Source organism: Protobothrops mucrosquamatus, unplaced genomic scaffold (assembly GCF_001527695.2).
Source record: "Protobothrops mucrosquamatus isolate PMUCROS unplaced genomic scaffold, P.Mucros_1.0 scaffold113, whole genome shotgun sequence".
NCBI lineage: Eukaryota > Metazoa > Chordata > Lepidosauria > Squamata > Viperidae > Protobothrops > Protobothrops mucrosquamatus.
This window is the reverse complement of record NW_015386485.1, coordinates 907652-930012: the sequence shown is the minus strand read 5'-3', so window position 1 is coordinate 930012 and position 22361 is coordinate 907652. Positions and strand designations below refer to the sequence as shown.

The window sequence follows — 22361 nt, the reverse complement described above, 5'->3', positions numbered from 1 at the left end:
TTTTGTCATATTTATGTATATCTGAGGTGGTGACCCTTTGAAAGCTGAATACAATGAAATTTCATTTTAATGTATGCCGATTAGTGTACATTCAAAGTGACAATAAAGTTATTATTCTATTCCAGAAGTCCCCAACCTTTTGGGCACCAGGGACCGGTTCCGTGGACTGGGCGGGGTGTGGTTTCATGTACTGTCTGCATCCCGCGGATGGGGCTTCGCTTGTTTGTGTGGACCGGTTTCTGGCATGCCGCAGACCGGTGCTGGTGCACGGACCAGGGGTTGGGGACCCCTGTTCTATTTTATTCTATGGATCTTCCCACTCCTGATCTTAATCATTATACCACGCTGTTTGAGAGAGGAATGATTTGGGGGGGGGAGTTACCTGAGGTACTCGTAGAGTCCATACATAGGCAAGAAGTCAATATCAGACAGAAACATGTATGGAGTGCTGATGTGTTTCATAGCCACATTTCGCAGGAGATTCACAGGGTAGAATTGTCCCTCTTTATACACTATGTGATATCCAACATTGTGACGGCTCATGAGGACCTCTGAACCTTGAGCATAGCGCAGAAATTGTTGGGCCTCTGCATCGGAAAGATAGAGTGCCAGACTGATCGGCCCTTCCCAGTGCTTACAAATGGCTTCAAGCATCTGCAGTCTAGGAGGAGAGAAAGAAAGAAAAATTCAGAAAAAGTCACCTTCATTAGTTTGGTTGACCTAAGCAAGCCTTTCTGTCTTGGTGTTGATTTTCAAAAGGGCAAAAAGTATTCAAGTCTACCATTCGCTTGGTGACCACCTGGAGACCTCTTGGCACTGTATTGGAAGAATTTCTTGCTTCCCTGTTTTTTGATTCCTCACCTTGAAATTCCCAGCTGGTCTCCTATCTAAGGACCAACAGGATCAACCTTGTTTCATCCAGATGTTATATTGTGCACCTCCTTAGAGATTCACTCAAGAAAACAAAAAGAAGAAATCCTTAACTAAACATGGCGTGTGTTAAAACACTAAGGAATCAAAGCCTAAGAAAAAACTATTGTAGCACAATGTCTATTCTCTTTAGAAGGGAAAAAATAATTAATTTTCAAGGTTTTATGTCTCCACCGAGAACAGGAAAAGAAACAAATGCAGCAGTTGTATGTAATTGTTGCAGAAGAAAACATGTGTTTTTCTAAACAGTGAAAATAGATAAGCCAAGAAGTAGAAAGGGATAAGTAATTACTTCACTATTCATTTTATTATGTTCACAAGGAATGTGAGGCCAGAGTGGTTAAAAAAAAGCTTGATAAATTAAAAAGGCAAAAATAGAAGCTCCATCAAACAAATAATAATAGTAATAAAAGTCTAATAGTAAAAAGGGTTGCTTTGTGTTCAGGAAAACAAGGCTTTCTGGTTAAAGATGGCGAATCACTAATACCTATAAAAGAAAACATTACTGAGGAACACTTTAAATAATTTATTTCCAAGATATGCCATGGGTGTTTTAACAAGCACAATACAGTCTTGCATTAATTAACATCACCACACTATAATCCATGTGCTTCCAGGATCTCTTTCCATTCTTAGTAGATTTAATTAAAATACATGATTATGAAGATATAAATGCTAAAAACCATATGACTTTATGTGAAGCTGTTTTTATTCAAAGATGCAATAGTTTTCCTGTCTCTTTTGCTTATTAATGTCAGGGTAGGAAATGTCTATCAAAATCCATTTCATTTCAGACATCCTGTGAAATAAGCAACCTTGTACCCAGAATTCACTCATTTTGGGAATAAGGCTTTAGTACAATTGCGGAGAAGAGATTAGAAGCATCTGATTCCTGGTTACATTAACTACTAATGGTGTGTGAGATGTTTTGCATTTAATGTAATTATTTCAAATGTGAATGGTTTGAACTGGAAATTTCCTTCCTTCCTTCCTTCCTTCCTTCCTTCCTTCCTTCCTTCCTTCCTTCCTTCCTTCCTTCCTTCCTTCCTCCTCCCCTTCCTTCCTTCCTTCCTTCCTTCCTTCCTTCCTTCCTTCCTTCCTTCCTTCCTTTCACCATGGTGACTCTAGACAATGCATACAGATAAAAGCCACCATAAAAATAAAAACCCATGTAAGCCAGATCACCAATGTGATTACCTAGCTACCTGGTCCAAGTACCTGGTAGAACAGCCAGGTTTTCAGAGCCTTAAGAAAGGATAACAGGGTTAAGGCCCTCCTGATCTCTTGGGGGATGCTGTTCCCATGAGGCAGGTGCTGTCACAGACAATGTATTATTCTGGGACCAGCAATTGTTTGGTGGAGGGGACCCAGGCATGCTCTCCCTATTCAACCGGGTGAGGTAGGCAGAAACAATGAGTAGTTTACCTTGATCCTATGCCATGTATAGCTTTATACATGGTAATCAGCACCTAGAATATCTTACTAACTACAGTACAGGTCACAATTGGGCCAAAGAATCTTATCATTTACTGAATCAAGCCAAGAACACACTATGGTATCAATACATCACAGTTTAGAAGTAATGATCAAGAGAAATAATTTAAATAAGGAAATAATTGTTTACAATCAGCTCTAAATGGCCATGCCAAAAAAGCCAGAATGAAAGTAGAACCTGTGCTGAGGTACCATTAAACTATAGGAGTTTTATATTCTTACATCCATCCACTTCAAGAAAAGTTCTTCCACGTCTAGTGCATCGCAACAATTATTTATCTTAACTGTTGATAGTTTCACTACTTCAAGGAAAACTATTACTAATATTTGCTTAGATCTACAGTATATTGGTTATTAACTATTGAGAAATATTCATGAACAGTTTACTATGACCTAACTTTAATATCTACCATTGGATAGGTCTATGGTGCTGCTTAATAAACTACTGTAATTTATTACTGATAATATTTTATGTGAGATGGATAGATGGATGAAATGTTTTTGATGCCTTCTTTTGCCCCCAACTCCCTTCAGATGATTGAAAAAGCTGCTTCAATAGAGTGTAGATTTTATAGATATTATACAATGTAGTATGTGTACTAATATAATATATTTGTAAGCTACCTTTTCCATTCATAATATGTCAAAAACAACCTTAAAGCACTCAGAATTACTGTAAACCAAAACTATCCAGAATAATCAATGTGCAACTAGACCCAATCCTGAATAGTGATAATCAAATTATAATACTTAGTTCCAAAGCTGGGGATGGAGAGGAATTTCAGCAGCAACAGCTGTAAAGCAAGCATGTTACTTGAGGCCATTTCCTCAATAGTCATTTATAGCATCTTTAATGTCACCAGCCACTATGGTGAAGGTCTAAGTCCCATCTTCATTACTGATACATCAGCAGATCAATGCTATAAATTGTAGGTGTGAAAATGAACTGAATCATTCAGAGGGTAGCATTCTGTAATGGATGGATATCACAAGATAAAAGGCTGTAAAGAAGTATATTCTTATATTTGTTTTTATCAATATAGATGTAGAACTGAAACCATTAACTGGATCATTGAGGGAAGCATATTGTATTAGCTCTCTAACCTGCATAAAACGCTCAGTCAAAATCAGAGATTACATTTCTGCACATACAGTAGATCCGGTGCTGTTGAGACCTTCAGACTAAGAATTCAGTGTAGCAGTTCCATGATGAACTAACCCCCTCATGGTGTGTGAACTATTGACTTGGGAGTTGTTAATTTTGCTCACACCCAACCCTAAAGGGGCACATGAAGATTTTCTTCTGTCCCTTGGTAGTTTTCTCCTCCTGGCCATAAGGGGAGCAGGGGGGAATGAAAAAAAGAGATAAAGAGAGGATTAATAAGTCTTCTGAGTCTGTCCACAGTAGCAATGGATCCAATTGTACCACACTGGATTTTTTAATTTTATCTCCAGAGTGGAAAGGGGATAAAAATAAAAAAAGGAAGGCAGCTGGAAATGCAGCCTCCCTGACACTTCTGGGAGAAATGGGGAAAAATGGCCAGCATCACAGCTCAGTTTATTGACTGAGAGAAGGAATGACTGAGTTGTTTTAGGAACTGATAAAAGCAAAAAGAAATAACAGCCCATTGCTCTAATGAATTTCTAGTCTACTATTTCAAACAGGAAGAATCTGGAAGCATCTTTTCTGACTAGCAAATACATTTTATTCATGAAAGTGCATGCTTTTTAGTAAAATTTGTTAGTTGGAAAAGGTCCTATTGGAATACTTCTGATTTAGTATTTCCCTTATAGCCATAGCTATTACCTTTACTATGCAGATGCATAGTCTTAGTAAAGGTAATAAGTAAATGGTGAAGAAAATAATCCAAGCTATTCATGGTGAATATATCAAGCTATTCTTGTTTGTCTGCTTTGCAGATTTTTCTGCTTATCGGTGGAGTTTCAAATGAAGTTTGAAAAGTAATTAAAATAGAGAAAAACATTTTTAGTTCAGCTTATCAAACTATAATTCTCAAATGCTATAGAATAGCTAAATGTTGCATTAAAAAGCAAATGAGTAAATTATTAACACAAACCAGGATCTTTCATTAATCCAAAGTGAAAGAAGAGATTTGTATGACTCCCATCCTTATGACATTTCAGAAACTATCGAAAATCTGATTGTTCTCCCAGGTCTCAGAATGGTTCTGCATCCTGTTTTAGTTTAACTTAGTTATGTCAGGTTTAAGAATGTGATGGGTTTTTTTCCCCAATTGGCATTTTCTTTTTTTTAATAAGCTGCCCAGAAGTGTCAAAGAGACAGGATCCCTCAAATTTAGATTAAATAAATGAAAAAAATATATATCAGAGCTGTCATTCAGAAGAAAAGATAAGAAACCACAAGGATCTCACTGCATCTATAAACATTCAGGAAAAGGTAAAAATAGCAATAATAACGATCACCAATGTAAGCTTCATTTCCAGACATTGTCATCCCTGAGCCAGCTCTGTCCCAAGGTTAAAAAAAAGAGTATTGTCCTCTTCTCCTATCTTCCTGGTCTTGCAGTACAAGAAGACGGGTTGTTGTTGTTGTTTTTTAATGGTCTAGCCTTCTTTTCCAAGAGAATGCTTATTTCAGTTGTTGAATGAGGGAAAAAACTTCTCATGACAAGAAAACAGAAGGCTTTTGTCTCTGAGTCTGAGAGATTTTTCAGTATGTCTGGAAACTGCTCTCTATTTTGCTTTGTTCTTCTCAATGGTTCTCTTGCATGTTCAGATCTTAATATATTATTTCCGATAACAGTTCACCTTAAAACTTGGATGTTGCTACAAAACTAGGACTGGTATCCAGAAGAAGCAGATTATAAAGTTCTGCAAAAAGATTGATCTAGTCCTCTCTTTCTGCTGCATGCCTTGCTAGATTAAATACATTAGCTGCATCAATTATTAGTATTTCAGCTTGTCCATCCTAATGACAGTAACACAGAAAATGAGTGCAACTGCTGTAGGAGAAATTTGCTGTAATTTGAAAAAAGAAAAAGGTTTGAAGATGATTGAAAAAAACAAACATACAAGAACCCACACACTGAAAAACATAACAGGAAATAAAATGGCTGAGTAATTCTTTAACAGGAATAGCATTTGTTGATTTTTCATGAAAGAAAGAATCACTACATCTGATAAATAACATCCCAATAATGAAGAGAAGCCTAAAATAGGATAGAATAGATAGGGACAGGATGGGGCTAACAGAATGAGTAGTATGTTTTTCTTCTCTGAATAAAGATAAGTGCCTCCATCCATCAATAAAAATTCTTCACTTGAATCCAAAGTGAATTAAAATCCTGGAGGAAAAGCATACATATGCTTGCTGGATTTACTAATTCTCTGTGGCATTCACTTGGTGTTTGATGTTCTTTTGAAAGATTTACCAAACAACAAAGTAACACCACCACCCCCGAGAAAAGTTTCCTATATTAAAAATCAATAGAACAGGGATTGGTGAAAATTGCAAATGTTTAAATAAGGCTGAGATGAGAGCTAAGCAGTGCCATGGTTTCTATAAATCTGGGTTGTTTCATCAAAGTTATTTAATCAGGCTTGAATTTCTAGAGATTCCATGTGTGGGAACATTGATTGTATAGTCAACTGGAGGAATGGAGGTCTTGTGCATATTACAGGTTACATTTTGCCTGTGTAACTCTGATTTCATTTTAAATGAAAACACACCTCTTCCTTCCTTATGCAAATTACAGTATCCAAAGGAAGGCAGGTTGCAGGAAATGAGATGGAAGGATTCTGTTGGTTTCTGATATGATGGATGTACATTTTATTGCTTGGGTATAATTGGCAGGCATGTTAGAATAATATGGTAAAGAAATAAGTTGCGTTTATTCAGCTAATTTATTAGGGGAAAAAATGAGAATAAAGGGCAACTGGATCTTTCCTCAACAAATATTTGTCTGCATTGAAAGGAAATATCAGGTACAAATGTAGTGATATTTTTCAGTGCTGTAAAACAATTTATCCTACAGATGAGTCCACAACTCTGGTTCTTTATTGCCACTTTTGTATATACAGAATACCGACAACAGTAACTACCCTTCCTGCTTGCCTCTGGAATGTCTTTGAAATCTGCAACTCGTTACAAGGTAAGGAGATGACCTGGTGAATAGGGGAAGATCTTGCCTCTTCCAAAAAATGTGAACCTTTTTAGACCCTAGAGGTGGTGCCTTCTCCACGCTAGATGGCCTTGAGATAAGGATTAAAGTGTGCCCCACACAAACAAGTGTTGCCTTTTACAGATCTGTATTTCTTATATGCGTATCAAGGACAGTGGTAACTATAGGTCAAAAAAATAATTTACAAAAAAAAATCAATATAACTCAAGTAAGGGAACTATGATGCAGAAGCAAATAGAGAATTAATGAAAATATCTTCTTGAGTCACCATTCAATATTTCTGGGTTATTCCTTTTTCTAAGTAATTCCATATATCTAACCTAACTGCAAACAAAATCAATCAATCCATTCCAAACACATAATTGTCTCAAATGTACATCACAGAAATTTCTCATTCTAAGCCTGATCTTCCACTTCTTGTTAGTCTAACTGCTAGTTCTTCAAAAGAAAAGGAACCAACTGTTTATGGCCAAAAGGCTTAAAATATTCTTTCTTCCACCAAGAGATTATTTATTTATTTTATTTATTTATTTATTGAATTTTTACCCCGCCCTTCTCCTTGCGGACTCAGGGCGGCTAACAGCCTAATAAAAACAAATACAAAAAATACCAAAATACTATCATTAAAAACATAATTAAAATGAAATATTAGATTGGCCTTTGTTATTTTAAAATTATTTTTAAAACCCCACTAAAAATTACCCCNGGAGCTCCCACCGAGAAGGCCCTCCCCCTGGGGGTCGCCAGCCGGCACTGTCTGGCTGACGGCACCCTGAGGAGACCCACTCTGTGGGAGCGTACCGGCCGATGGGAGGTAATCTGAGGCAGAAGGCGGTCTCGGAGATATCCAGGTCCGATGCCATGGAGCGCTTTAAAGGTGATAATCAACACCTTGAAGCGCACCCAGAAAGCCACCAGAATCACCAATTGGAAGTAATTGCATTTGCCTAAACTCTCTATGAGAATATAACATTACATTCCTTACCTGTCCATGGAGAGCTGTGCCACCAGGGTCACATCAGTGTTATCTGTAGCAAACTCATATTCGTAGTGTAGGAAATATAGGTGAGTCCGATGGACGGTGAAACGCTCTCGCCGAAACTCATAACATAAGTCATCTTCATCCAGCTCAGATAGTTGTTTCTGTAGCTAATACACAAAAGCACAAAAATCAGCACAAAACTATAAACAAGAGAATATTAATTTAGAATCTTTTACTGAAGAACAAATATAAAATCAAGTATCTTATATGATATCATGTATATGACCCCCTGCCGCCCAAACCATAAAGTCAGTTTACAAGCCCTAAATGAAGAGCTACTTTGCACTTGTGAGTGGAGGATTAATAGAGGTCCATGATTTCTGTTTTTTCCCTCCCTAAATAATTGCCTGCCTCTTTTTAGCAATGTGGTAACCAGGCAATTTGGATAAGCCCAAAATGACAATTTGGATAAGCCCAGGATGACAATTTGGATAAGCCCAGGATGACAATTTGGATAAGCCCAGGCTCAAACCTTCCTGCAGCTGTTTAATTAAGTCCCTTAGACACCGGATGTCTGGGGCCACTGATGGTAATTCCTGACAACTCATCCTAAATTTTGTGAACAAATTAAGCTACATGTTGTGATCCACCCTACAGTCCTAAATGAATGTTCTACCTCTCAGTGTAAGTATTACAGCATACAGATTTTCTTTGTAGACAGTAGGACCATTGCACTCTTTGGCTCAGACACCTGAATGTCTTCTGTAATTCTGCATGTGAGCCACCCTTGGTAGTTTACCAGATGCCCTACTACCAATCTTGCTGACTGCAAAAAATCGCCTCCATTTGCATGCCATATTTTAAGACATTCAACTGAAGCCAACCTATGGCCATTTCATTTAAACTTGAGAGAGCAAAGCTCTACTATGACCTCTATGGCAGGGGTCCCCAACCCCCGGTCCATGGACCAGTACTGGTCCGCGGCATACCAGCAACTGGTCCGCACAAACAAGCAAAGCCCCATCCATGGGATGTAGACAGCACACAAAACCACGCACTTTCCGGTCTGTGAAAAAACCTTTCTCCACAGAATCGGTCCCTGGTGCCCAAAGGTTTGGGGACCTCTGCTCTATGGCATGAAGTAAGAAGGAAACCTGGTGTAGAAATGAACAGAAAATATAGAAGAGGGACAGATAGGTATGTTCTCTTAGGCCTCCTCCTCTAAACTCACACAGAAATAAGTATGTCACCAAGTAAAATCGTGGAACAAACATTTGCTTGCAGTTGTGAAACTATTTTGCAGACATCATTATGCATTATCGTGGTTTTTAGTATCGCCTGTTCACCGCCCTGAGTCCCGCAAGGGAGATAGGGCGGTATATAAATTTAATAAATATAAATTTAATAAATAAAATTATTCATTTATCTAAACTACAAATTGCAGGGTGTGTGGTAAAGAAATTATAGCGCCTCTAAGCATTATTAAAGCAACAAAAACGTTGATCAAATTCTTTAATGTGCTAAGAAGGATAGTATAAAATGGTTTCCTTCCTACATTTTTTTTTTAAACGAAACTACCTATTTTAGAATTGCTGGACTTTATGGGCAGAGAGAGATGGTACATGATGCGAATCTCTGCAGGGACAGTGCATTGCTGTGATGGAAAAATATTCTTCTTCACAGCAGCATCCAGGAGGAAAGTCCCCCAGGGCTCCTTGCTAAGAGCAGCATTTTATATTTCCTCAGACATTGAGAGGTGTGAAAATAAAAGGGCAAATATGCCACAAGAATTTAGAAAGCTATTGCATTCCAGGTTGGGCTTCTATCCATGCAAGATCTCAGAAAGCATTTTTTTACCTCCTTCCGAACTCTTCAAATAGAATGGAACCTGGCATTTCCCTCACACCACGTCTGATGGGGCACCAACAAAACGGGAACTAAAATTGCTTCTGATTCAAGTAACTCTAGTCAGGGATTCCAACCCTTATCTCTGCTTGTTTACCTTCAATTATTTGCCACACTAGCTAGGGATAATGGGAATTATGATCAGACACCTTCTAGGAACCAAATGCTGAGAATTAATGTGTTAGGATATGAAATATACACTCACAGTCAAGTTTACACATACACACATACACCCATGTACATATTCACATGACACCAAATCAATTTCCTATTTTGCAGTAGTATCCTAAGCATTCTCTTAGCAGTTCCATCCTATTTTGTTCTCTATTTCAAAGAGCTTTAATTGGATTATCTATAGACCCATCTTTTCATCCAAATCTATGAACAGCTTGACGGCAACAATATATCACCTTTCTTAATAGCCCTGGCTTTCAGGGTCGTATCAAGTATGGACAGTTTTTAATATCATCACTTGGTTGGCACTAAGAACCCTGTCCTGCATTATTTTAATGCTTCATAACAGCCATGTAAAATAGCAACAGAGGCCAAACTACACCACATATAAGCTACTGCAATTTTATTTCTGTTATCCACTGCCAAATCTAGAATTTTCTATACCACCTCCACTACTAACCCACAAGCAAATTTCTGTAAGTTTCACATGATAAGGTTCTGATCTAAACCACAGTCTAAGTAAAAAAAAACAACCCCATCAATAAATCCCCATTACTTTTTAAAATATATGTTCCATAATATACATATGGTCAGGTGGAACTGTTAGTGTTATTTTATATTATATTAGTGTTATAATAAATTAGAATTTATTAAATTGGTCTTTGAGAATTGCTTTTGGCTTAGCAAGTACCCTCCTTTCTAAATCTATCAAAAGAACTTCTGATGAGATAAATCAAAGTTTCTTTTGATGACCAATGGATATCTTTGAATGAAAATGAGTCTTCCACTTTCTGATACAATTAGATTTGATGTTTTATGTTTTCTAACTGCTGAGTAAGAACTATCATTTTAATTACAGTTTTTTTCATTTTTAAATAGAGATTTCAAGTATTTAGATAGTGGTTAATGAGTCTCTTAAAATTAATGAATAAAACCACTAGCTATCAGTAACAGATGGCACATTTATGAATATTTTTGTTTTTACAATAATTCTAACCCTTGTGTTTTTAAAATTAATTCTGAATAGCCAATTCTGTTTTAGGCTGTCCTTGCTTAATGACTCATGTTTAGTGTCTGAAGTTACAACAGCACTGAAAAAGTATCTTTACAACAGGTTCTTGCACTTAGGACCTTTGGAGTGTCCCCTTGGTCATGTGATCAACATTCAGGTGCTTTACAACTAGTTGGTGTACAAGATTGTTGTAGTATCCCATGATCACATAGCTGCCATTTGCATGCTTTACAGTCAGCTTCTGACAAGCAGAGTGGAGAAATTGGTAAAGTCACGGTCATGGGATGTCTCATTTTTTTGACAGAGTTGCCTGTCTCAACTATGGTTAGTAACTGAGTAACTTGTACTTTTCTTCTTTCTCATTGTCTGCCTCAGTCATCTTCTTAGCTTCCACTCACAAGGAATGACTTATTAAGAGGTACATAAAGGTTATAAATAGCTTCAAAACTCTCATAACAGTTGCAGTCTTTAAGCCCAAACACTAATTTTGGATTGTTTTCTCACTCTTGTTTTGCTCATCACTGCAACTGCAAACTCATCATCTTAAATTTCAGCATAGTTATCGCTAAAAAGATCACAATCTAATTCATTTTCTCTAAAGCATAGATAATATCAGCATTTTAAATAAACTCAGAAATTGCTACATGAAATATCTTAATTTTCTTTCCATTTCTTTTCTTGGAAAGATATTTAACATCTCTTATCAATCCAAGTCATCATGCTAATTAGGCATGGTTAAAAAAACTGTAACTAGCTGTAATTGTATCACTCTTTTTAAGATATCACAATATCTTCTTTTTCCAATTTCCTGGATACCCAGGCTATATGTTTATACTTGCAAAACCACAATTATCTAGGTACTGTAGTCACAACATGATTTTTAGATTACTTCAAACTCCTAAACAGATATAATAACTTAATCATGTATTATGGAACTATGTTGTGAAATTATTACCCTACTGTAGCAAAATGGTGCAAAATACCTGCCCCCTCTATATTTATTCCTTACTATATTAACTGCAACTTAAGAAAAGTACCAGAAAGTAGCTATATTGTATGTGTGCATGCATTTTTCCCTCTTTCCCTCTCTATCTCTGAATATGATCACTGTATGGTCCTACACATGTAACAATGCCGTCTTCCAGATAGTGGCTCAAAAATGCTTCTTTGTCACTAAAATACTGTATTAATGCCTGAACTCAGTTATATCCATAAGTATTTTTTTCATTAAAATATCTTAATTGTAGACTATATGTACTTAAACACACTCATGTTGTTATAAATGAAATCTAGATAAGAGAAGGGCAAAAAAACCATTAAAGAATGGAATGTTCTTTTTTTAATTACAGCCTTATGTTATTTCTTTCCTTCATAAATGAAACTGTGGGGCAAGCTCTTTTTATATGTACTTTGACTGAGAGTTGGCAGAATTGCCAGAAACTACATAATGTGGTCTTGTGGACCACATCTGGCCACCATTCTGCTGATGGGTTTCCTCATTCAGTTAAAAACAAACAGAATCTTCCATCTGGTCACAGACAACAGCAAAAATAATCTTGCTTGCTTAATAGTAATAACCCAAATAAATGCTTGCAACTAGGGCTACTATCCTAAGATAATCCTATCTCTATCGTATCCTATCCAATATATCCTATATCCTATTCTTTCCTAAACTAGAAATGGCTAGTTTGTGGTATTTACTGTATGTCCTGAGACATATTGTAAATATAATGCTAAAGTATAATGTATGCACCCTGGAAATTAGATGAAGTTATGTAAATCAGAAATTTTGATTCCTGTTGCTCAGTTTCCATGTTGCTTTGCTTTTACTGGCCAGTTTATTTATGACAGGTTTATTTTCTGTTGGCAACTTGCTCAAGTTACCGTACTTGGAAAAGCTTCTGCAGTTTGAAAGCTGCCCACAGGACCTTATTCTCTTGCACCTCTGAAAAAGCCTATCTCTGCCTTGAAGAGATTTGTGAATTGATTACTTTTATCTCAGTGCTTTAGTTTTCTTCTAGTAAGTTCAGGATCTTGAGCATTAGGCTACGATATTGTTAGGATCCAGGTCACTATACTACAGAGAATTTAAAGTCTTTCTATTAAATTGTAAGAACCACCAGATTAAATAGAAACACCTTTTCTATTTTCTGAGAAATTTCTTCACACTTTCTAAAGACCACAAATGTTTCATTCATTTTCTTTTTGCTACATTTGGGTAGTAAATCTACTTTTGATTAAGCATAATAGTTGAAATGTTGGTCTTTTTTTGCAATCAATCCTTCTGAGTAGTTTAAAGAAATCTCAGGCTGTTTCTTCTAAACAGCTGGATATGCACCTGTAAGTGTTTTGGATTACAGACTAAGAATGCAAAGCTAAATTGTAAACATTATTATTTTAATTAACATGCTTCTTATTTGAGCTGTATGAGCAAAGTTCGTGGAAAGCCAAATGTCATGCTTGTTCTGTGATATTTGGATGTCAGCACTGTTAATTCAAAAAATGGAAGATGGATTTTTAAGTATCAAGAAATAAGCAGATAATCATACACCTTGGGGGAGAAAAGATAATGAATATTTACCTTTTAGTGTATCATATTTCAGCACACTTACCAGTTATCGTTACATACTTCACAATGATAACTAGAATTTTTTTTTAAATCTCAGAGAGGACTCTTAATTGCTATTCATTCTGTTCAAAAAAATCCTTACATTATTTTTATCCCGAAGAACAATGATACATATAATCTTTCCAGAGATCACGATATGATCTATGTGAATGATGTATGCAACTAATTTGTATGAATAACATGCCTATGTTTTATAATTATGTGATTATGTATATCTAGCAAACTGACAGGATTTGAACATTATCTATCCATCCATCCATCCATTAATCCATCCACATACTCATTTACAGTTATTCTCGCTAGATGAATTTTACTCTAAAGTTCAGCCTATTGTAGACAGCTTTCATCTTAGAAACTTGCAGGAAGCAATGATCCCAGGAGCTGAAAACTTAAGCTGCTCTTATGTTTTTGCTCTATCAAACTATTTGAAGTTTAAGGTGTCTACCTGCACAAAGGCTTTCCAGGTGAAAACTCTCCTTTTTTAAAGTATCAAATAATTTCTGTTTGTTATATAAATGGAACCTAATTTAGGTAAGTAAAATTTATTCCCGACCTACCAAACTTTAGAAGTGTCAATTATTGTTCCTCTAGAGCAGAATTCTTCAATCTGGCACTTTGCAAATTTGTTGTGACTGCAACCCTCTGTATTCCCAGTCACTACTCCATTAATGTTGCAGTCCCAACATGCCTGACTGCCCTAGTTTAACATGGCCCTCTCTTTTGAGAGCAGGATTATTATGGATTCCAGTAGCAAACCTTTATTTTGTGAGGCAAAACTGATTCATACAAAAATGATCCTATACCCAGTTTTAATGAATGTGTCAATTGTGACCATACTTAGGGCAGGAGGACTTAGCTACAGTAACTCACTGCTAGACAACTGCAGTGTGCCATATATTTGCTTGAAAACTACTCGAAAACAGCAACTCACAAATATGGCAGCCTGCTTACTTACTAGCTCTCATCACTGGAAACATATAATACCAATTCTGTAGGCCCCGCATGGGTTACTGATTGGTTACTAGCTACAATTTAAGATGTTGGCATTGACCCATATGGTCTTGTATGGCTTGGTACCTGGATGCTTACAGGTGCACCTGTTCCAACTGTTATTGATTTGGTTTATTAGAACAGTTAGGGCGGAACATTTTCAAGAGGTTCAGAAGGCTAAAGCAGGAAGGCTCTGCTTTTGTGTTTTAATGCTGGTATTCTTGGATTTCCAGGAAAGGCTTAAAAGTGTAATTGGAGGGCCAATTTGGAGGGCCTTGGCTTAAGTGGATACTTGATACCATCTCATTTTCTTTCACTTTTTGTGTCTTAGGTAGGCTTTGATGTATTTGTTGTTATTATGATTCTAATTAGTTTTAATCTAAACACAGAAGTTTTAATTTTTGTTTTGTATATACCTTTAGATGAGAAAATTGGTTTTGACTGCATTATGGTAGACAAATAAATAATACATCTTTAACAGTTATATAGAAGGATATTTGTTTGGAGGCATGATAATTCTCACATCTGAGACTTAGCCTGAAGCTGCATCCCTTAAAATTTTTTCTTTGATATAATGATTACAGATAATCACTTGTATTCTTAATTATGTTACATGAAGTTCCAAACTGTTATCAATCAAGAGAATGGGCACACGGAAGAACATGCTGAGAGTTGTCCTAATAGATCAGTTTTCCAGCTAGTAGTGTAAGTGTGTACTTGTTATAGCTCTTTCAACCAGATCCCTAAGGAGTAGCTTTCCACAGGGGAAAAAGGATATTTGCCCATATATGTTTATCATCTAATATTCATTTATTTAATTTCACTTAGTAAGTACTTGCTCTGATTTCTCATACTGGGCTCATACTAAAAATACATAGAAATATCTATAAAACCTTAGCTTTAAAATCTCCACAAATAAGAAGGAATTGTCCAGAAGAGACATTTTAGAAGGAGTATGTATATATACAACATTGCCCTGTTGCTACACAAAAAATAATTAGTATTCTTCCAAGTATTGAAGTAGTCATTCTCAATTTAACTCAAATTTCTGCTTTTATTTTCTTCTGTTGATATACAATTTAATTGCTTAGGTTCAGTTTCTGACAATCACTTAAATATGAAGGAAATCAGAGAATCAAACTGGCCTCAGTAACATTTTCCAGACTTGAAGTATGGGACAAGGTACTATCTCACATTTTGTGCTATGTGCCTTGGAGCTACCCAACATACTTCCAAGAAAGAGAAAGAAACCAACACAAGCGATGCATGCACAAATACAAGCAATCAGTTCCTCTTGTACACTTACATTCCTGGCTGTTATTTTGGGAAGTATATGAATGGAGCATAGTCAAGAAAAGCAATCTTGTCAAGAAAGGCAGTCTTCATGCTAATGATTGCAAGTTTATTTGTGGGCCCTTCTCAAAGATCTCAGTTTTGATAAATAAATCTTGTTTACCAATCACTTTCTTCCAGAAAAGTATTATCTAATGTTGACAATTTTTCACATATTTTCTCAAGAATTATTATTTGGTAAATCTCAATATATTCCACTTTATAGATTCTGCATTTACTTCTTTCTTAACCCCTTCCATTTTTGTCTCCAAACAGTGGTTTTGCTGCTATGGTAATTTAATCGGACTCCCTTACCTATACAAACTCACACAACTTAAAATTTGGTTGCTTAATAGTTCTTTAAAAAGTTTATTATTTCCCTCTCTGGGAAATAAGGGAAAAAAGACTGTACAGTCACATGACAACTACACAGATGTTAGTGTGCTGAGCACTGCATCTTAGCTCCAAGGTCAGGTATGCCATTTTTTTGTGTTTCTTCCTCTAAAGATCACTATCATAGTGATCTAGTAAACTGTTCAGAGCATTCCAGCACATCAGCTCTATTTCTTCTTACTATAGCAATGATCAGATAACAATTTCACAAGGAAAAAACCTGAATACATACCTTATTAAAAGTATACAACTAATACACACGCACACACATACACACAAAACTGTGATACATTCCTTTTCTATGGGGCTAGTTGTGGAGCTGGTTTAATGTTATAACTTACATCCTTCCATAACAGTCAATCATTAAACTAATAGTAGAAACAACAATTAACTTTAACTCAAAACACCAAAATCCAAAGAAGAAAAAAATGTACAGGAAAATGAGCTAACAGCATGTTAAAAATTTTTATTATATGGGGATAATGGATTATTTTGCATATAAGCAAAGAAACAAAAAGAATAAGGCAAAAGCAATCTAATTTATGCCCATAGTAATGCTTGTTCTTAGTACTTAGTGTATTGTAATGAGGCCAAAACATAACTGAGGGCAGCATAAAATCAAGTGAACTCCATTAGGTATTTAACAGATATTTGCATTCCAAATCAGCTCTCTTAATTACAAATTAAATTCTAATACCTCTAATAACACAACTTGCTAAATTGTAACAGCTTACACATTGAAAGAACCCCTTGAGGGTGAATTCTGATACTGCCAGATTGCCAGTTACAGGCATAAACCATTGATATTATAAACAATGAAGGCTACCATTCAGCCAGCACCCAAATTATCAGTGGCAAAGCTGTTTAAATTCTGAACTCGGTCTTCTTCTGTGAATGGCCAGCTTGTCTATTGGGCATGTATAATTTGCTTCCTGCCTTCAGCACAAAAATTACATGTAGTGCAAAGAAGCTCATTTTAAAATACAAGCATCATTTTCTCCTGTATTCTGCTATTTTATTTTCTGAGTACAAAGTTGACTGCATTATCATCCATACTTCAACTTGAATATGGAAAGAGAAGATTATAGGCTGCACTATTAAACAAAGTTATTCCTTCTTTTGGTCTTTACTCACATTTTGCAAAATATCTGGTGCTAGGAAAGAATATAGGAGAGATGGCAGCATTAATAATTTCTCTGCAGGAAACAGCTATTATAAAATGATGGAAGTACATTACATAACCATTTTGCACAGGCATTAAATATTCTTGCCCAAAGACCACAAATGATTGGTATTTCAAATGGGGACCTCACTATTTTCCATATGTCATATCTGACATTTTTGAGGATCAAGGCAAATCTGCTCTAACAAAATTGTGTCTGAAATCACAAAACCCATCTAATTATTGTTCCTAAGCTGGTTAGACCACGAGGGAATACCAAGGCTATAGACTAGTTAAGAAGTTTTTTTTAAAAGAATAATTGAAATAAGACCGCAACATACAATATTTGCAAAGAAATCTACAATGGATGTGTCAGTCTAGTCATTAAAATAGCCCTTATTAGAAGTCAACAGAGGTCTTCTATCTTTGGGGAGAAACACTTTGATTTTCACTGTTCTCAAATACATCATAATTGGTGTGCATGCTAATACCTAAATTCTGGTTAACAAAATGTAACTTCTGTGTTTACATAATATACTACACCCAACAAATAAATATTAATATGGCTCACATTGATGGCCATGGAAAGAAAACGGCTACTGACATCAACATGCTGAATCCCAAGTTTTTCTAGCTACTTTTCATATTTGTCTCAAAGTCAGATTAAATATGCACCTGATAGACACATAAACACACAACTCTTTTATTGTCATTGAGGTCTGCCACCATCCCCACTCTCACTGAGGTTGTGGGACCTGCTTGATCCATGTTTCAGATTAGGAAAATGTGTCTCTACAAAGCAAAATAAAAAGTACAGTATCTTGAAGAATTTCCATCAGACTGTCAACACTTCTAATTTAATGGCACCAAACACTGGAAAATGGAAGGTGTATACAACAGAAATATGTCACTGTTTGTATGGCTTGAAACAAAAAAGAAACTATAGCTGACTCAAATGAAGAATAGCCTTGATAATTTGGCCTTCTGCAACTTTCCACATATGTTGATTTATACCTCCCATCATGGATCTTGTTGGGTTGGAATGTATTAATGCAAAGATATCTTTAATCAAACCATTATAGGCTGATATGCATTTGGGAAACCTAAAAGTAAGTGTTTCATATTTTTAGTGACTTTAATATGGGTGGATTTGAATTCCCAAAATTTCCTAGCCAGCACGCTGACTGGGGAATTCTGGGAAGTCCACCCATCTTAAAGTTGCTAGGATTGAAAAACACGGTTATAAGTTCATAAAATAATCTTTGGCCTTTAGATTTCCTCATAAGGTATATATAAGCATCCCGAGCAATAGTTATAACCAATCATCACCATTCAATATATAGAGAAGCTAACACACCAATACTCTTTTTCTTATGCCACTCTAGCACATTTTTTCTTACTATTAATGGTTCTTTGTTTTGATGAGCATCAATTTAGATGCTTCACATATGGTAGTATAGTCTCCTTACCGATACATTAGATAAATGGCTATTACATGCACAACAAGAAAGATGCTAAGTATAAATATGCCTAAATTTAAATTTACAGAACCATTTTGTTGAGGGATTTGAATGGCCAATTTTGTTCTATGTGATATGAAAACTACTATTATATTTCATAGGTATCTGGAAGGACAAAGGATTCTGTATATAGCTACTGTTGAAGAAAACTACCTGAAATTTCATACACTTACACAATAATTGCACTTTAAAATTGCACTTCCTATTATATCACGATATATAAATATATATAGGACACATAACTTGAAAAAGATACATTTCTTTATCACTTCACCACCACACATAATGTGGCGGAACAAAATTTTAGACTATTTTCCTCTATATTCCAATTCTTGGAGAAAAGTTCATTTTAGTTCAGAATTTTTAGTGCAAAAAGTTCTGAGTTAAACCATCAATCTTAATTAAATAAATTAAGGAGCTTGGAAGTCCTTTAGAAAAGCTGGGCTCGCAATCTGGAGAACTTTTGTCTCAATAAATAGTGAAAAACCCCTCATACCCAGCACTGAAGGAAGATTCAACTGTTAATCCAGTCAGCTTTCAATAAAGAGATGGAAAGGAGTACTGTCCAGTTCTTTGCCACAGGGAACTCAGTGTCTTGGGCTGGCCATGCTAGTTATTTTCCTGGTCCCACTAAGGATATTTGGCACAATTGCAATCTTCTGTTTGAGAGAAATCCCTTCCCTCCCTTCCAAATTGCATACGTTTGTGGAAATCAAAGCCACCACAAGTTTAAGGCCAGCTTACATTTTCACTGTTGACATCAGCTTCACTGGGACATCCAAAAAGCTCTCGCCTCAGCAAGTTCCCATCATATTCTAGGAATGTCAGATAGAGGTTGCGGAAAAACTCCACATGCTTGTTCTTTACTCTCAACTTTTTGGGCGAGTTCCAATGTATCACCTGGTAGAGAAAACAATGCAGGCATCAAAACTCAGCTTCATTGGTTTATCTTCTAAATATCCTTTTCTTTTGTTTTTGCATTTGACAACATTTCTTCCTCCTCAGTACAGAAATCATAAGAATATACCAGTGGGAAAGGTATCACTAAAGGACTTCCACATTTACCTCTTTTTTAAAGGAAACCAAGGAAAATTAATAATAGAAAATCCTACCTATTGAATTCTATCTATATGATGGGCTTTGTTCTACAAATCTACATCTTGGGCAAAGAGATATTTGAAACATGCTGTCTTTTGCCTGAACTAAGAGTCTTATTAATTATCACGTCTTACATTCTTGTTTCTTTACAAAGATTAGTTGTTATACAGTCCTTTTATCATTTCTCTACCCTCCAATCCAAATCAACAATACTACTTTTGGCAGTATAAAGGGAGATGACAAAGGAGTGAGAATGAAAGGCCCTCAGGAAAATGCATCAAGTAGAGTAAAAAAAATTACAAATTATAAAAAAATGGTTTTATGGAGGTTATATTTTAGTTATAAAAAGGATTTATTGTTCCAAGCATTCATTTTATGCATTTGAAAAAGATCCAAACAATGTATACGGAGAAGAAAAAGAAAGAGGGTTTTGTTGGAAACTCGTCCAAAGTTCAACTCTTAAGAGTTTGCATGTCCATTAAAAAAATTAGACAGAGGTAAGATAGCACTTTAAGTTGCAAATATATTTTGCTGCCACTGATTGCCAAGTGCTGAATAAGCAACAGCTGCATTACAGCTTTGCAAACTGTATCTTCTTGACAGTTCCTATTTCTAGTAAAAAAAACATCTTCTTTAGGTAATGATACTAAAATAGTTTGATGTTTCACAGGATCACTTACTGGCTACTGAGGAAAAGCCAATAAAAATGAGTTATGTGAAACAAAGAGAACATAAAATATAATGAACAAGCTTAATTCAGAAACCTCACAGAAGAAAACAGTTACCTCAACTATCCAGAAAAAGATTTTGTCTATAAAACTAGGACAGTTCTACCAAGCTATGGCTTTTGTTTTATAGTATGTAATTTGAATCTGTGTGCACAATGCAGTGAGATGTTCATATAATAAAGTGAAATAACTTTATTTATTGACAATTTAGCACCCTGTGAAGAACACCCCTTTTTAGCCCACTGCATAAAAACCAAGGAGCAGGGAACAATAAAGCATTAATAGTAAGAACATGCCTTCTCTGTAGAAAACAAAAAATAAGTTAATGCAAGTCATAAAGGAAAGAACATTTAAGGACCAGTTAAATATTTTTAGAAGGAGATAAATGCTTTTTCTTAAATGTAGAAATGGAAATTATTGGTCAAAATTTTCAAGAAAGGATACAATGAAGAAAGCAGGAAAAAATATCCACACAATCCTAAAACTTGAGGATAATTTCCTTTTGAAGTTCCTTTATCATCAACTCATTTTGGTTCCTAGCAGCATAAATTGATTTTCTCTTTTATATTATATTAATTAAGCTTGATTTAATTTTATTTCAGTTTGAATTTAATGTAAATTAAACAGTGAATATGTTACTTTCCTGTTTAGTAGATATTTGATCATTCCCTCTTTTGTTATAATAGAAATGAAAAGAACAAAGTTTTGAAGTCTCTGGGGACCATATCTCAGGGACCTTGACACACCTTTACACCACATTTTCATTTTACCAAAAGGAATTTGGGCAGTTTATCAGGCCCATTACCAATGCATAAAATTTCCAAAAAGAAAAGGAAAGAAAGAGGAAAATGCATCATTAAAAAGGGACATTGAATTGAATGGAATTTATATGTGTTAATTCATATGCACAGATACCAATTTAGAAATAATTACCGTAATTTGAAGAGCAATGCAATCGTTATACTGGCGAGAAAAACTGTGACCAAGGGGACTGCTCTCCAAATGGTAATTACTGAGAAACAGGTTCAAGGCCATGTGATTCCTTCTTCCAGTTCTTCATTTTAAACTGTGTATCAAATGAACAGCCCTTCAAATGAGGAATGTATTTTGAAATAGGCTACATGGTCCTACTATTATTTGTTCAGTATTTTGGATGAAGTTGTTTTAGATTTACCAAGCTTGCACCAAGCAAATATGAAGAAGTTAGCTAAATGAAGACTTGCAAGAAGATGCATTTATCTAGATTAGTGCTTGTCAAATTTGGCAAATAAAATGTCTGGACTTCCTCTTTCAGAATTTTCCAGCCAGCATACTGGGAGTTGAAGTACACATATTTTAAATTTGCCAAGCTTGAGAAACACTGATCTAGATCCTCCATTTTTATCTTTCTGCATCTGCAGTACATATTTAGTCCTATAAACTGCTGTGGCAGAAGTGCATGGAACTTAGAAGACTGCACAAATTCTTGAGGATTGATTGATATGACCTCAGTGAGAATAAGTCTTAATCAAATCAGGGATTATCACAAAAAAAATTAGTCAGTCTAGGCAATTACTTCATTAATATCTGCCAACTAGGCAGATACAAATTGAAAGTTTCTGTTTGTCCAAAACTTAATGGATCTCAAGGACTTGCTGTTCATAAAGTTATAATACTGGAAGATGTGTCAGGAATCTATATGTGAACAGAGGTTAATGAAGCCTACAGGAGAATAAGTGAAACTGATTAGTGTCACCTTTTTTCAGTGGTGCTGTTTATAGGTAAGCATGTAAAGAATAAGTGTATGTCCAATATTTAAGGACTATTAAGGAAACACAAAAAATATACAACACAGAATTAATTTATGTTG

At 35.5% G+C, this 22361-nt stretch overlaps 1 protein-coding gene across 1 annotated transcript in view; it reads right to left on the bottom strand.

The window, feature by feature from the left end:
* The window catches only part of LARGE1 (LARGE xylosyl- and glucuronyltransferase 1), a 188488-nt gene that overhangs the window by 18986 nt on the left and 147141 nt on the right, over positions 1–22361 (bottom strand). Inside the window, exons 8-10 of the mRNA XM_015812827.1 lie at positions 19431–19586; positions 7573–7736; positions 383–661 (exon numbers count right to left, since the gene is read on the bottom strand). Coding sequence (XP_015668313.1) covers positions 383–661; positions 7573–7736; positions 19431–19586 — 599 coding nt within the window. The remainder of the gene's footprint in view (positions 1–382; positions 662–7572; positions 7737–19430; positions 19587–22361) is intronic.